A 16740-nucleotide genomic window follows, 5' to 3' on the forward strand; every position below is an offset into this window, starting at 1 on the left:
ATGTGTTTTCCAGTCTCCAGAAAGAAACTATGAGCTCCCTGAGGGCAGGGGTTGGGCCTTGTAATTCTGTACCTCCCTTGGGCTCCAGGCAGAGCTAAGTAGCTGCTTCAAGGACAGGGGCTGGGCCTGAATTCTCTGACTGGGAGAACTGATGAGAAAAGCCATGGGCCCGGGAGGTCATCTAGGGCAGCTGGGAGAGCTGAGGAGGGCAGAGGCCACAAGTACAGCACCTGTGAGGTGGGTTGAGCCGGCCTTGTCCTGGGAAGGAAGGCAGGGGCCTGCTGCCATGGTCTCTGCAACTCTCCACCTTTGCAATGCTCCCTGGGTGATTTGTCATGTTAACCTGTGCTTTTTGTCTCCATGTGATGCGGACAGGTTCTCACATTCCCATGGACCAGCCCTGCTGTCGTGGTCTCTATGAGTTTGAGCCAGAAAACCAAGGAGAACTAGGATTTAAAGAAGGGGATATCATTACATTGACCAATCAGATAGATGAAAACTGGTATGAAGGAGTTCTCCATGGGGAATCTGGATTCTTCCCCATTAATTACGTGGAAGTGATTGTGCCTTTACCTCAGTAAATGTGTAACTCAAACTTTGGACGTACTTTCATAACGGAAATGAATTCACACCAGTGTTCTCTCAGTGTGGTGTTCTATGGCATTCTTGCTCTTTGACCAGCTTAATGACTTTTGTATGTGTGTTCTCTTTATAATGTATTTTGTATCCATTTAATTTGTATAAATGATTTTCTTGTCTTAGCTACATGAAAATACCATTTTTTTTTTTTTTGCTGACTGTCCTAAAAGTCATTGGTTAAATAAATGTATGTGCTTCTTGTTGCTAAAAATAAACGGCACCCACTGCAGTTTTGTTAGTGAATTGCCCATATTCCTCAAGCTGTGATGGAATGCGACACTTGAAACTAAGAACTGCTAAATATTTTGTTTCCTGACATTACTGATGGCATCCAGTCTTTTCCCTTCATGGTGTTTTAGCTGACTTGTGAATAGCCCAATAAACATGTCACACTGTGTTGGCAAAAAGGCCTTGGTTATTCTTCATGTTGAATTGATTTTTAAGACAGTCGTGCACAGCTGCAAACTCCTCCTGTGCCCACTCTGACTCGGGGTCCAGCTTGTGACTTGTTTGGCCTGTGGGATCCTAGCAGGCTGGATACAAACGGAAACTTGAAATAGCACTCAGCCTTCCCACCTGTGCTCTTGCACCTGCATCTTCACCAGGAGAACATGCCCAAGCTAGCCTACTGAAGAAAGACATGGACCAGAACCGAGTTACCGTAGCCAACCTCCAGACCTGTGGGCAAAGGTGAGGAAGCAGGGACGCTAATCTACTACAGTTCTAGATATAAATAAGTACTAGATATTCTTAAATGGATCAAGTTTATTTATGTGGCTTCCTCTTCCTTGAGGATATGTTCTTCTGAGATTTTTCCATCCCTCAAACGAATGGACTCCTGACAGGCACATCTTTCAATTCAATGGGTATTGCTAGGTGTATTTGACCCTTAGCATGGACACTGCTTAGCTTCAAGTTGGGATCCCTCCTCACTTTTGCCTCATCTCTTGTTTTGCTATAGAGGCAAATGGAGTGAGTCCCAGGAGACTCACACAGTGTCTGTCCTTATGAGATCACACATGGCCATGTGCATGGTCTAGGTCCCAGTGGATAACTGGGTTTTGTTCAAATCTCCCCTTGGGGGTACTGAGCAAGGGCAGCTTGAGATCTGGCCTTTGGGCGGCACCAAGGGTTGGTCTCAATGGGCTGACAAGGGAAATGTGATCCTACTCACTGTAAGTAAAAGTACAAAGAGCAGGAAGGGGGAATAAAAAGCCGAGTCTGTAAGAAATAACAAGAGATGAGCGAAGGAGATCAAATACTAACCTCAAGGCCAAGTCTAGAGGGCCGAAATAGGAGCATTAGAGAGATGTCAGAACATAGAATCAAGGGAGTATTCGAGGGCAAGCCCTAATGAAGTGTGTCCAGTAGGAAGGTGCATGGGGGATTATCTGCCTAGAAGAAGTCCCCAAACTCAAGCCAAGTTCCATTGACATAAAGGTTCTCTGCCTCAGAGGTAAACCGTGGGAAGGGGGCTAAGAATCAAAGTGGATGTTATGGCTCCTTTAGGAAAACTTGTTCCAGTTCCTGGGATTGTCCTGGGATCAAGGGTTCTTGGGGACATTCCTTTGGACTTGGAGTAATTCAGGCTTAAAGTGTTCCTCTCAGGAGCCACCTCCATTTCCCACCCCATGAGCAGGAAGAATGAGTTATGTTCACCTCCATGGAGGTGGAAGAAAGACCACCTTCCTGGGCCAGCTGTGTCATTTGCTTTATGTGCATTTTCTAGTTTAATCTTCATTAAAAAAACTAAGGCACGTTGCAGTGTTCCTATTTGCAGGTGAAGAAATTGAGACTTAGAGAAGGCAAGTGACTTGCTGAATGAATATCACAGAGCTCAACTCTAAAGGCCGTGCTATTTCTGTACCTGTCAGATTGATCTTTTAGCGTGTCTGCCCCACATATAACTTGTTCTTTACCCACTGTGGAGGGACCCATCAGCTACCCTGAACATTATGACCCTATCCACTGGCCACAGTTGATTGGACCAGGGATGTGCATCCACTGTTTCTTTTTCAGTAGTGATAACTAGAACCCATTTGCTACAAATTAGGTGGTCAGTGTCTTAGTCCAAGGCCCCACCGTGGTTAATGTCTCTGGGAATGTGGCTACCCTGGCAACTAGAAGATCTCTTGTTTAGTGTACAGCACTGCAAGTCTAAGCCCCCTTGGTGCCTCCCACGGGCCAGTCCCTGACGATAACTAATGATGTTGAGCACCTTCTCATATGCTTAGTGGTCATATGAAGTGTGTCTTCAAATCTTCTGACCATTTAATTTAATTTATTTATTTATATATTTTTTGGCCACATCACGCAGCATGTGGGATCTTAGTTCCCTGACCAGGGATCCAACCCACACCCCCTGCAGTGGAAGCGTGGAGTCTTAACCACTAGACCACCAGGGAACCCCATCTTTTGACCATTTTAAATTGCTTATTATTAACTTGTGAGAATTATTTATATATTCTGTATATGTCTATATGTCTATATTTATATTAGTATGTTGTTCTTAGAGTATCTTAATGTTGTTTGGTCTCAGTTGTAGAACCTCTGATAAGCTATGTTGGACAACATCGTTGGACATAATTTCAGGTGGGAAATAGAATATATAGTAAACTTTAGTATTGGTGGCTGGAGTGGATTGATTAATGGCCTCCAAAAAGATATGTCCCAGTCATAACCTACAGTACCTGAAAATGTGAATTTGGAAATCAGGTCTTTGCAGATGGGGTGTTAAGATGAGATCATCCTGGATTAGGGTGGGCCCTAAATCCAATGACTGGTGCCTTTATAAAAGGAAGGAGAGGAGGATTTGTCACAGAGCCAGACACAGGGCAGAAGGCCATGGGGAAAGCATGGGAAAGCTTCCATGGGAAAAGCAGAGAAAGATTGGAGTGATGCTCCCAGAAGCCAAGGAAGAGGCGAGGAAGGATTCTGCCCTGGAGCCTTCAGGTGGAGCACGGACTTGCTGACACCTTTATTTTGGACATCTGGGCTCCAGAATAGTGAGGGAACTAGTTTCTGTTGCTTTAAGTCACCCAGTTGTAGTCATTTGTTACGACAGCCCTAGGAAACTAATACAGTGGTGTTCATTTAGTTATTATACAGTTTCAACTCATTTCAGAGCTTTCTAGGGGTAAAATCCACCCTGTCAATGAGGACACCCAAAAATGTAGTAGTTGGTAAGGCAGAAGTAGCCTCATGAAGATGGGAAATGTCTTCTTCCAGTTGACCATAGGCTTAATGACTAAGCCCAAGAGATTAATGGAAGAAAAATCCAAAGAGTGCTGGGGTATGTGTGGTGGACACTTCTTCTCCACTTGGGATGCCTCCTCCCTATAGACGCAGCTCTTTTCGTATGACTTTCTTTCCCTCTTTACACCCTCTAGCTCATGAGCCCTGGGTCCAGGGGGAACTTAATCTGACTGATGAGTTTAGAAAGAAGAACTGAGCAAATGTAGCTCAGCCCCTCCGCTCCCCTTCTCGGGAGCTGCTCATCAGTGGAGAGCACACGGAAAGCTCAGGAATAAAGGTGATGTGTGGTCTTCCTACACTTTGTTATTATTGCTCCATTGGTTCAAGATTTGGACAGAGGAGTTCTGTTTCTTGGTCCCCTTGAACACCAACACTTACTATACTTTTCATCTCAGTGAGGTGTATTATCCTACCATTTAATCCCATTTTAGTCTACATATATTTATTCGATCTATATGTACATATTTATAACTGTCAGTGTGAAGCCACAGGAATGGTAATAGCTGAGAGCCCACAACGAGAGGACGCGGGGCTGCCTTGCTCTCAGCTATACTGCCTCTGCCTCTTGGCTCTCCCAATGCATCTGGATGCAGCTCAGAAAATGACCGTTCTTCAAAGGCTCTTGTGACTCTTGAGATTCCAAAGATGGAGGGGTTAGTGCTCCCCAGAGCCTTCACCAGAAAGGTGACACATCTTGTATACATTAAACTGATCATTCTAAAAACCATAGTCTCTGGTTTACATAGCCAGGAGGAAGCCAGAGGAGGAGGCTAGCAAGAGGCAGCCAGGAGGGTACCACACAGGGAGATACACCTACAGAGGGACCATTCCTGTGAGGTCCCAGGCCAGACGTGGTAAAGAATCAGGTGATGCTGAGTCTCCCACAAGATACCCATGGTCTCCTTAGCTTCCTGGCCGGGTGAACGGAGGACATTGACAGTGCACAGCTCTCTTCCTTCATCAAGAGGGCCATTGTCGCCAGAGCGATGGCTACTAGTGTATCTCATCAACCCGCTGAGTTTCAGTTGTGGGGATAATTCCCTTCCTCAGTTTCCAGCATTCATATAGAATTTTATATAATATCCATTTAGTGATTTCTGTGGGGAATGGGTAGGATGAGTGAAACATTTGAGTTCAGATCATCTTGGATCAGAAGTCTCGACCTGACCTGACATTTCTTGTCAATATCAGGGGTCTTTTTTTTTTTTTTTTCTTTTTGCGGTATGCGGGCCTCTCACTGTCGTGGCCTCTCCCGTTGCGGAGCACAGGCTCTGGATGCGCAGGCCCAGCGGCCATGGCTCACGGGCCCAGCCGCTCCGCGGCATATGGGATCCTCCCAGATCGGGGCACGAACCCGTATCCCCTGCATCGGCAGGCGGACTCTCAACCACTGCGCCACCAGGGAGGCCCAGGGGTCTTTTTTGAAAGGAAAAATTCTTTTCCATTTTCTTTATTTATGCTTTGCAGCACACTAGTCATTTTGTTCTCAATCTTCCTGACACCATACATGAATTTGGGGATACTTGTTTCATGGAGTTTTTTTGGTTTCTTTCTTGGCTTTTAAAAACAATAAAAATACACTGCTCTGGCACATATTTAATGAAATAGCATTTAGCAATTTCATGGGAAAGGCTGAATAAGTCCCTCTCTTGCTTTGATGGTAAACCAGAGACCCAGGCTCGGATTGAATGTCAAACTTGCCTTGGAGGATTCAGGGGTGGGTGTGTCTTTCAGGCGGAAATTCACAACGAAAGAGCAAAAGAACAGAGCTGAGAAAACATCCTTCAGGCCAGAGCCACTGAACCATAAGAGCAAATGGTGAAGACAAAGGCAGAAATCAAAAGTGGCTCCCAGTGATTGCTCCTTGGTTTTGGTTTTTTGAGAAAAAGAAATAAACTTGTGATATTTTCACTGTTAGGAGAAATTATAGACATACTACATGCACATTAGGGAACATTTAGAAATTCCTTTCCTGATGAACAGATGTATGGATAGATGGTGAATGAGCTAGCTAGCTGCCTGTTTTCACCCAAACTATCAACTTCCATGGCTTCAAGTATCAACCATATGCTGAGGAGTCACAAATCTAAATCTCCAGCCCAGGTTGTCTTCCTGATTCTAGACCCAGAGGCATTTCCAGCTCAAAATGTTCCAGGTGAACCCATCATCTCTGCACTGCCTCTCTCCAGGCAATATACTCCTCTTCCTCATGTTCCCAGTGTCCACGAATGACACTGCCATCACCCACGGCCCATGGCAGGAATCAGGGTATCAGCCTTGACTGTCTCTCCTCTCTACCCTTTAAGTCATTCACCAAGTTTTAACAATTCTACGTCTCTAACAACTGTCTCAAATCCGTCTATTTTCTTCTGTTTGCACTACTACTAGTACCAGGTTAGGCCATCATGAGCTCTTGCTTGGATTATTAAAAATACAGCCAGACAAAACATTCTCTGACATAAATCATGCCAATGTTTTCTTAGGTCAGTCTCCCAAGGCAATAGAAATAAAAGCAAAAATAAACAAATGGGACCTAATCAAACTTACAAACTTTTGCACAGCAAAGGAAACCATAAACAAAAAGAAAAGACAATTTACAGACTGGAAGGAAATACTTGCAAATGATGTGACCGACAAGGGCTTAATTTCCAAAATATACAAACAGTTCAACAACTCAACAACAAAAAAACAAACAACCCAATCAAAAAATGGGCAGAAGACCTAAATAGACATTTCTCCACAGAAGACATACAGATGGCCAATAGGCACATGAAAAGATGCTTGACATCGCTAATTATTAGAGAAATGCAAGTCAAAACTACAATGAGGTATCACCTCACGCTGGTCAGAATGGCCATCATTAAAAAGTCTACAAATAACAAATGCTGGAGAGGGTGTGGAGAAAAGGGAACCCTCTTACACTGTTGGTGGGAATGTAAGTTGGTGCAGCCATTGTGGAAAACAGTATCTCATTTGCTCCTTCAGGCAGGGCTGTATCTTACCACACCGTTGTATTCCCAGGACCTAGAACATAACCTGGCAAAAATAGATTGTCAGTTAATATATATTGCATTTTGCTGCATTGAACTGAATTGTTCTCTAAGCCTAAAGCTGACTGGACATAGATGGTGGCATCTGAAGGAATTTGGTTCTTCACACTCATCCATAGAACATTTCTTGCCTGAGTCTTGGTAAAGAAGGGATAAAAATGCTTAATTGGCTATCCAAACTCTCCCAAAGTTAAGTGTGTTTTGCAAAACTTAATACATAGAAATGTTTTTATTGAACTTATATTTGAAAAAAGATTTTTCAAGTATTTCTTTGTGGTGTTTCCAACCCAAATATTGCCAGTCTGACAGAGTAAGGGACACGTAGGGAAGTAGACTAAACAAGTGGGTCTCATTTTGTGGTGCAGGGTGAGTGACATGCCATGCAGCATGGGAGAAAATGCTTTTGTGTACAACTCTTCTTGACGACTTGTAAGAAAACCGATATCACATTTTTAAACAAAAAAGTGTACAGAGTACTTTGCACTCTGTTATTTTTGCTCAAATTAATCAATTCTGGGAAAAAAACCTTGGACTCCTAGAGTTGTCAGAGATGATGTGCTAGGTGTGAATTTTTCAGGAAGCTAAGGGTGAATCGTTAAAGGAATATATGGTGCCTGTTTTTGTTTTCCTTTTCTTACAATTTAACCCTTTGGTGAGTGAATATTTTTCTAAAATGTAGCCTGTACTTCCATACATCCATCAACAGAATCTAAGGAACAAGTGAATTCATAGATAACCTGGATTCATGAGCATGAACACAGCCCTGTACAATGATACTGTGATACTCTCAGGCCCCACCAAGATGAACAAAACTGTACCAGACTTACGGTGTCTTTTATTTCTTTTGTGCCGTTTACAGTTTTTCTGTAGCACCTTCATGCTGTTAGTATCCCTTTTCTCTGGAGATATTCTGTCCCTTTCTAATTATAGCCTCTAATTTACCCTTGAAAACTAGATGACAGACATGTGAGAACTATGTGCAAAGAAAGAATCAATAGTCTCAAATGAGACATAAGTATTTGCTTATATGCAATATGCTTAAATCTGATGTCAGTTGGATGCTCAGAGGCCTTTTTTGTTCTGGTTGTGGGGAAATGAGGAGAGACTTCCAGAGCTGGGTTCTAGATTAGGAAGATGTTTCTATGTTATACAAGCAAAGTATAGAAACAATCTCAGAAGTTAAAGTGGAAGGACCTCTTAGAACTTTCTGATTTTTATATTTCACAAAATAATGGAGAAAAGTGATGCTAAGAGAGGTGAAGTGACTTACCTGGAGTCCCCCACTGTGTGGCCAAGCCTGGACAGGTAGCACATTTCCTGACCACAGCTCCAGTGTTCTCTACACTGGCCTTGTGCCTCTGAGGGGAAGAAGATAAGGTTCTTGTCAAGGGTAAAGGGGATGAATTCAAAGGCACTAGTAAATCCACTCTTCCTAGAGTACCTATGGTTTGCTTATGTTCCATTGTAGAGTCTATGTGCACATATATGTCTGTGTATATGTACAGGTTTATCAGAGTATGAGATGCACATAAAACTAAGGTCAGCACCTTCCTAGCCCTGGAGACCACATGAAAATCAGCCTTGGGTCTGGGGCCTGGAGAATTTTCTGGCCCTGAGAAGGGTCAACAAATCCCAACTCTTTGCAGCACTTTGGGGGACTATAGCTTTGCAGCACTTTGGGGGACTATAGCTTTCCCTTGACCAATCCCAAAGATTTGGAACTTTCTAGAAAGAGTCTGTCTAACACCACCTCGCCCTCCTGACAGAGATTTTAACTGGCTCAGACCTCCAGTGCTGCAGCAGTCGTAATTCCTAAGCCTCCTGACTTGAAATGATGGATCTGGCACCTCTAAGAAGGCGTGAAATCACGCATCTGGCATGATCTGATCCCCAGCTCCTTGGGGATCTGGGTGCAGGATGAGAGGAAAAACCAGGAAGGGGGGTGTGCCAAAGCACACAGAGCCCCTCACCAAGTAGAACCACTCCTGTCACACCTCCTCCCAGGGGCTTTTTTTTTTTTTTTTTTGCTTATGAGGCAGAAGCCTTGAACACGTTTTATAAAGCAAATTTTTGTTCCAAAGAAGTACTCTGGACATGCAGAAAACTATCACCACTGGCTGAGCCTGTTTCCCATGTGGGGCGGGGCACACCTGAGAAGCCAGTTGTGGTAGATGCTGTTGGTGCCGGAGCCCTGTCCGGACCCTCGTTATTGACATGTACCCCCATCTCCCAGCTTACACGAGTGTGGCAGCCCAGGGCTTATACCTGAGACCTGCTCTGGAGCATTGCCTTTGGCTTATGAGAGCTGCTTAGGAGGTTCCACCACCATCCAGATCCAGTGGAAGCAATGACTGTCACGTGCGTACAACCCAGTCCTGTTGCCTGGAGACAGGGCAACTCTGTGGTGTAGGTTCGGCTCCAGGATCCCTGAGGATCAGGAGAGGGCTAGACCTTCCCTGGGGCACGGGCTTGCCCTGCTCTCCACCCTTCCCTATCCTGTATCCCTTGCTCCCTTACAGATCTTTCCTGTGAGAGCACTCCCTCGGCAATCTCGCACCCCTAAGACACCATGCTCACCTGACGTTTCCCCTGATGCATCCTTCGTTCCTACTTCAGTCAGCTCTAACTTGTATAGGATTTGCCTCCAAGGGCTCCTTTTCTCCAAGCCTCTGACACCATCTTCTTGAGTGTGCTTTCCAAGTCCATCTCATGAGTTCTGCAACCAGAAAGAGTAATTCTGTATCAAGAACAAATTCAGGCCCAAGCCCTGAAGGGATGTCACCTCTCTCTTAGGGTAAAATACACACATGCCCCAACAGAAGCATCAGAAGTTCACTAGTAGGAACTTCTCTGGTTCTGTCTCTCTCTCATACAAATGTTGCACTGTTGTGCTTGTCTGGTTGAAGTCAGTAGGCAATGCAGGGAGTAGGGGTAGGAAACTCTGAGACAGATAAGAGAAACCGGGAACTCAAGAAGATGGATTTTAGGGAGGAAATAGAACTTGGTTTCTTAGACCTCTCAGGATTGAAATGCACTGCCTTTGTCCCCAGGCGGTGGGGTTCTCATGGGGGGAGGTAGTCCAGGAGCTAGTCGGGGAAGGATCTGAGCCCCATCCCCCATCAGAGATAGATCGGTTGGGCAGTCACACCCAGTGGCCTGATCAGACAGATTTGGCTTTTTGGGGGTTCGTTCTCTTCTCTTCTTCCCACTCCCCAGTCTTCCCCCACCTCCATGCCTTTGGCAATGTCTTGTTTAAATATTTGGGCAGGCTTCAGGGAAGAGGGGAGAGTGGGTGCAAATGACTGAGGGATGGCTCTGCGCCTACACTTGGGCAGGGTGATGGAGAGCCCTCTGGGGTAGTTAGATGGTGAATCTGAGGACTGCACGTGTGAGGTCCAGCCCACACGTAGAGGAGGAGTAGGGGAATTTGTGATCCTAACTCGCAGTGCCTTAGCCACACACGTAGGACTGACGGCAAGACCTGCCAGGGTGAACAGGAAGGCAGAACTTCCAGCAGGGAACTGGTGACGTTTTCCCTTCTGCTTTTCACTACCGACCAACTGTTCCTTGAGGGGGCTGGCCTGATACTCAAGGGCACTTGTGGGAGAGCAAGCCTCAGCCCTGGCCTCCCTACTTGGTGTGGGCACTCCCTAGAGGCTCTAGAATCAAAAGTGCCCAAGGGAAAATGAGACAGGAGCCACTAATACTTCAGAGCAGAGCAGCTCAGATGTTTCCAACACCCCCACCAGACCCCACTCCAGAGGCCTTCTCAGCGCCTTCCTGAGTCACAGGAAGTGCAGGGCTGCCACTGCACAAGCATGTCTCTTCGAATTCTCCATTTCATCTTGAATATGCATGTATTTTTTGCAATGGACTCCATTTGGGAATGTGAGTGACGTGAGAAGCGGTATAGTCTAGTTGCTAAGAACATGCAGTGTTTAACTATTTCTACATCAGTCTCCTCATTTGTAAAGTGGCATAAAAGTTATACCTACCCTATAGGCTGGTGTGATGACTGAGTTAATACAAGCGAAGTACCTGGAACGGCACCTGGTGCATTGTGTTTGGAAACGTTAACATCATTATTCCTCTACCCTACCCTGATAGGAGAAGCGCAAAGTCAATCCTCATTATTTGCAGATTCCATATTTGTGAACCTGCCTATTTGCTAAAATTTATTTGCAGCCCCCAAATCAATGCTTGCAGCACTTTCACGGTCCTCTGATGAGGGGTGAACATTTTGAGTTGCCTGATATGCATTTTCCCAGCTAAGGTCCATCAAGGCCATGCTCTGCCTTCTTGTTTCAGCTCTCATACTGTAAACAAGTACCCTTTGAGGGCCTATTCAGTGCCACTTTTCACATTTTGGTCTTTTTTCTTGGTGATTCTGCTGTTTAAAATGGCCCTCCAGAGCAGTGCTGAAGTGCTGTCTAGAGCCCCTAAGCAGAAGGCTGTGATGTGCCCTGTGGAGAAAATCCTTGTGATAAGATACCCATGTTAGATAAACTTCATTCAGGCACGCGTTGTGGGTTCAGTGTTGATGAATCAATACATATTGAGTAAGATGTCTTTAAGGAGAAACACACATATGTATTGATTGGTTCACAAGAATATAGTGGCCAGAGGCTGGCAGGAATCTAACCCTGTATCTTCCCCAGGAACAATGGCCTGGTATTCCCAAATTCACTATAAAGTTCCCTTTACTTTATAAGAACATAACTGATATGGTGAATAAGGAGAATGGACTGTACATGGGTGCATTCTTTCTGGTTCAGCCCAGCCCCCCCCATCCCCCAATGACTAGTCTCCCCACGGCCGCCTGCTCCTCTGCCTCCTTCATACTGAATGTCCTCTGCTAACTTCCTGCAAGATTCCAGCCGTTTTACATGGACCATCCTGGAGATCCTCCTCTTGGCCAGAGGAAGTCACCGAGTTAAGGAAGGCAAGATAGGGGAGGTAGGCGTGCAGGGCCAGCTCCTCTTCGTAAAGCTCTAACACCACCTGTAATGTACCAAACACAGAACAGGAAGGAGAGCAACTTCAGAGATGAACAAACGGAGGCTTTAGAGAGAAGAGAGATATGAGCTCCAACCCTGACTTTGCAACTCGCTGTGTACAAGTTATGTTATCCCCTGGGCCTCAGCTTTCCCATCAATGAAATGGGTATAATGCTACTGTCACCACGGGGCCCTTGTGAAGATGAGCTGCACATAAAGAGCTTGGCACGTGGCTGGCACACACTAGGCACCCAAGGAAATGATGACTGTGGTAGGACTTAGCCGGGGGCATAGTGAGACTGTCCAAGCAATCCCGGGCCTTTGGATTCATACCTCTGAGATTAGGCCAAGGCCAGGGACAAGCGTTCCACCTTACTTCACTCCACAAGTCCACGAGGAAATTCACCCCACTCCGGGTGCCTGACACCTCCACCCTAAATCCCAGGCCTGGGCACCCCATGGTTTGGGCAGCTGAGCAGCTCTGTTACCCAAGCTCGGCTCATAGGAAGTGGCACCAGGTACCCGCTTACGAGGCACCCCTACTGGTCGGTCGCTGGTGGTACCTGGCAGCCAAGAGTCCGGGTGGTGAGTCCACCGGCCCCTGCACGGGGTCTGCGCTGGGCGCCTCCGGAGGCAGAGGCAGCGCAGGCCGGGTGGGGCCACTGGTCTCCGACTTTGGTCACGCCTGGCCGGGAGCTCCGGAGGCTCGCAGGCACGAGCCAGCGGTTCCAGGCAAGCCTCCGTGTGGCCGCTGGGCCTGACTTAGCAGAGTCGGAGCCCGGGCCCTGGCGGGGCGGGAGGAGGCTCGGGGAAGCGCGGGGGGTGGGGTGGGGGGGCGATGGCATCCCCACTCCCGGCCCCGGCTGAGGCGGGGCGCCCCGGCTGGCTCGCGGCACAGCGGCCGCCTTTCCCCTGCGCGCCTGCCGGCGGCGGCGGTGGCGGCGTCGGCAATCCCGGCTCTTGGCACCACGCCTGGCGGCCGGCCCAAGGCGAGGAGTGGCTTCCAGGAAGCGGGCGGCGGAGCGTTCCAGCCGAGTCTCGCCGTAGCCGCGGCCCCACGCGCTCCGAGCGGCCCGGCCCAGCCCCTCACGCGCTCCCTTCACGCCCCCGGCGTCCCCTGCACGGGCGGAAGGCGCGGGGCCGGAACGAGGGCGTGCGGGCGCCCGGGCGCGCCGTGCACTTGCCGGGCGGTGCAGGTGGCGGCGCGCTCCCTCCGCCTCTGGGCCCCCGCCAGCGCCTTGCTCCGTACGCCCGGAGGGGGCGGGAGAGGCGGGGCGGCCCCGTCCCAGCCCCATTTAACTTCGCGGCGGCGGCGGCGGCGACTGCGGCGCCGCGGGCTGGAGGCCAGCGTCGGGGAAGGTCCCGGTCCCGGATTCCGCACAAGGTGTTGACTGGGCCGCTTCTGTCCGTCTCTCCTCCGCGCGCGCGCGCGGCCCGGGCTGCACGTCCCAGACGCTTCTGTGGCGCCAGGTGGGTGCTAGGAGCTCGGCGCCCGGGGGTGGGAAGGCTCTCTCCGGGGGAGCAAGACGGGGCGGTGGCCTCTGAGCGGGGTTGCGGGGCTCCGAGCGGGAGCTTCAGGACCGGGGCGCTCGGCAAGGCTCGGAGACCTCGGGCCGGGCAAACTCCGTGGGGTCCCGGTGGTTTGGGGGAGAGACATTCAGGGGCGCTTGACTGCGGGGAACTCCACCGGGTTGGGGGTTTTCAGATTTGGGGCTTTCTAGGTAGAAAACGGGCCGACAACACCTAGTGGTCTTGGGCGTCGGAAGGTCCGGCCGGTTGGCAAGTGGGATGCGAGCGCCTCTCGAGCGCCAGGGGCTGAGTGACGCGCCCGCTGTGGCAAGTGGACGTGCGGGACTGGGACGCGGCGGCGGCGGGGGCCCGGGGACTGCGAGGCGGCGGGTAGTCGGGGGAGTGCGCGCCGGGACGGCTGCTGCGAGCGAGAGAGCGAGCGAGCGAGGGGGGCGCAGGTCCCAGGGCCCCGCACTGGCCGCCTCCCTTCGGCCCAGAGTCGCCGCCTCAGGTCGGAAACAGCAGCACATTTGCGGATCGCATTAGGCCAGGCCCTTAATGCTTTCTCCAGATGGAGAGAAGCCACCGACCCGCCCCCGGACACCGGCTCCGCCAAGGCGCCCGCGAGGCGAAGCGAGAGGTGAGGGTGACCTCGGCTTTTCGGCTTTTCCAGGCTCGCCTCGTTCTGATTTCCCTGCAAACTGTCAGGAGAACTCTGAAGAAAGACCCCGCTGCCCTCCTGGTCTCAGAGGGCCTCTGCTGGTTTGCCCTCACCTACTTTTAGGAGATTGTGCTAGTATGGCTCTGAGGCTGTGCCCTCCGAACCTCCCTTAACTTAACTCTCAGGCCTCTCTGGCTGCAGGGCTGAGGCTCTGAGGATGAACGGTGTCTTCTGGTGGGGAAAGCCTTGAACCGTCAGAAGACCTGCATTCCAGTCCTAGAAAAGTCACCGTCTTGCTGTGTGACCTTAGGCAGTTCCCTTCCCCTCTCTGGGCTGGCTTAGTTGGGCTTAGACTCAGTTTTGCCTGAAGCAGCGGCAGCTGGCAGGTGCCCTAACCCTTGGCTCCATGCGGGCTTCCTGAGTGGGATGCCAATAGCCACACCCTGCTGCTGACAAATGGGCTGGGAAGTGGCTGGTGCAGAGATGGCTCAGCTTCTGGAGGGCTGGAGGTACGGGTTGCACACTGGAGGCTGGTCCAGCTGCCCTCCTGACTTTGATGTAGACTCCTCCTAAAGAGAGCCCCAGACAGCCTGTACCCTGTAATAGGTAGCTCCATCCTGGGCCAACACAAACCTTTCCAAGACATTATGTGGGGCTCAGGGTTCCTCCCTTTGGTGGGTCTGTTAAGTCATGAGTGCTGCCACTGGGTCCAGAGCTGATTGGAAACCAAATCTTTCCTCCTTTTTAGGCTGCAAGTGAGACCCCCAGGAGACCGGACCCCATGGCTTCCTGGAAGAGCCCCTGGTGGCTGCTGATATGGATGGTCTTCATGCACTCTGCCCTCCTGCAGGTAATAGGGAGGGGAAGAGGAATGGTAGGCATCCCTCTGTTTACTTAGGAGTTTCATTCTAGATCACCTAAGATGTGGTATGATTAATGTTAATCTTATACCAAAGAGAATCTAATTGTTTCTTACCTCCAGCAAGTGGTATTTCTGGTTGACTTAGCTGAAAGCATAATCCAATCCCTTGGGTCCTCTCTGAGTCCTAATACCACTGTGCCTTGATACCACTGTGGATGCTATATATGAGTGATAACTTGGGGCTGTGATGGATCCTGTCTTTTTCAGTCTGGAACCGCTGTCTGCATGTGCACTGTAGAGACTTGTTTGCTACAGGCCAGGACACAATGATTGGGCAGAGGCCAGGTTGTGGCATTAGCTCAGCCACTAAATAAGTATTGTGTTTACATCTATCAACACATATCACACTGTTTTGCAGTCCTCCCTCCCTCTCTCCCTCTCTCCCTTCCTCCCTCCCTCCCTCTCTCTCTCTCTCCCTTCCTCCCTCCCTCCTCTCTCCTTTCCTCCCTCCCTCCCTCCCTCCCTTCCTCTCTCCCTCTCTCCCTTCCTCCCTCCCTCCTCTCTCTCTTCCTCCCTCCCTCCATCCCCCTCCCTCCCTCCCTCTCTCTCTCCCTTCCTTTCTTGCTTTCTTCAAATGCTCTTTTTAATAACTGTCACCCGGAGCCACAGGCCCATGGGTTGAGCCCCTGGGCAGGGCTGATGGCCGGACCCTATCGGCTTCCAGTGGCACCACAGGGCTTTTCTAAAATGAAGCCTGGAGTGGGCTGGCAGCGGGTCCCAGCCCTGGAAGGTCCCGCCTACTCGGGCTGTGCATGGTCCCAGCTGCAGCATCTCTCGGGCGCCAGGTTACAACGGTTACAACGTGGAACGCTTCCCGAAGGGCACTCACGGTCAGGAGTCTGGCTGCTGCCTCGTCCAGGAACCAGCAGAATTTCCCAGCTCGGGGCTGGACCAGGACTGCGGGGAGCGGGTTTTCCTGCTTGTCGTCCAAAACGCGCTTCAGAATGTCTGCCTTGCCTGCTGTAGTCGCCACAAAGATGACACTTGGAGCTGCCTTCCACACGGGAAGTGTGAGGCTTCTGGGGAGTCGCTGATGCGGAGGCCACCAAATTCTCCCGCTCCTGCAGGGGGGAGTGGCCGGGGAAGAGTGAACAAGTGTGGCCATCGGGACCCACACCCAGAATCAGCAGTTCGAAAAGCAGAATGGAGTCCTCTTGGAAGGCCTGTCTCACCTCCTTGGCCGAGTCCTCAGCCGCCTCCTCCACGGGCAGTGCGGGGTTAATGGTGATCACCTGGTTGGTGGGGCTGGGCAGTGTGGAGAGCAGGTGGGGCCGCTGGAGGCCATCAGTGCTCTCCCAGTGCTCCAAGCGCATGTCGGAGAAGCCCAGCGTCCAGCGCGCAAGGCAGGCAGGCCCGGTGGAGGCAGCGGCGGCAGGCAGCTCGTGGGCCCGCATCGATTCGAGGCTGCCGCCGGACAGACCGAGCGCCAATTGGCCTTGGCCCCGCGCCAGGCACTGCGCCACCAGTTGTGCCAGTGACGGACCCAGCTCCTGCGGGCTCGAGAAGACCAAGAAGAGGCCGCCAATGCGCCTGCGCTGCAGTCTTTTCTCTAGCATCCTGTCTTTCCCACCAGCCCCAGGGGGACCCAGCTCAAGCATCGCATCCTCATTTACCCACTGGACAGACTCAAACGAATGGAGCTAGCGTTGCCTGAGAGACAGTAGGGAATGGCGGAGACTGTGGCAAAGTTGATGGTACATGCTCCAT

The 16740-nt window shown here is 50.1% G+C and overlaps 2 protein-coding genes and 1 pseudogene across 2 annotated transcripts in view; 2 read left to right on the forward strand and 1 right to left on the reverse strand.

Annotated features, from left to right (window-relative positions):
* Positions 1–581, forward strand: part of SH3GL3 (SH3 domain containing GRB2 like 3, endophilin A3) — a 64568-nt gene extending 63987 nt beyond the window's left edge. The window contains exon 9 of the mRNA XM_060095353.1: positions 376–581. Coding sequence (XP_059951336.1) covers positions 376–581 — 206 coding nt within the window. The remainder of the gene's footprint in view (positions 1–375) is intronic.
* A 12752-nt stretch (positions 582–13333) lies between these two features.
* ADAMTSL3 (ADAMTS like 3) overlaps positions 13334–16740 on the forward strand; it is a 377697-nt gene continuing 374290 nt past the window's right edge. The window contains 2 exon segments of the mRNA XM_060097479.1: positions 13334–13411; positions 14860–14961. Coding sequence (XP_059953462.1) covers positions 14893–14961 — 69 coding nt within the window. The 5' untranslated portion in view covers positions 13334–13411; positions 14860–14892.
* Positions 15829–16631, reverse strand: LOC132489255 (6-phosphogluconolactonase-like; annotated as a pseudogene).

This window comes from Mesoplodon densirostris, chromosome 4 (assembly GCF_025265405.1).
Source record: "Mesoplodon densirostris isolate mMesDen1 chromosome 4, mMesDen1 primary haplotype, whole genome shotgun sequence".
NCBI lineage: Eukaryota > Metazoa > Chordata > Mammalia > Artiodactyla > Ziphiidae > Mesoplodon > Mesoplodon densirostris.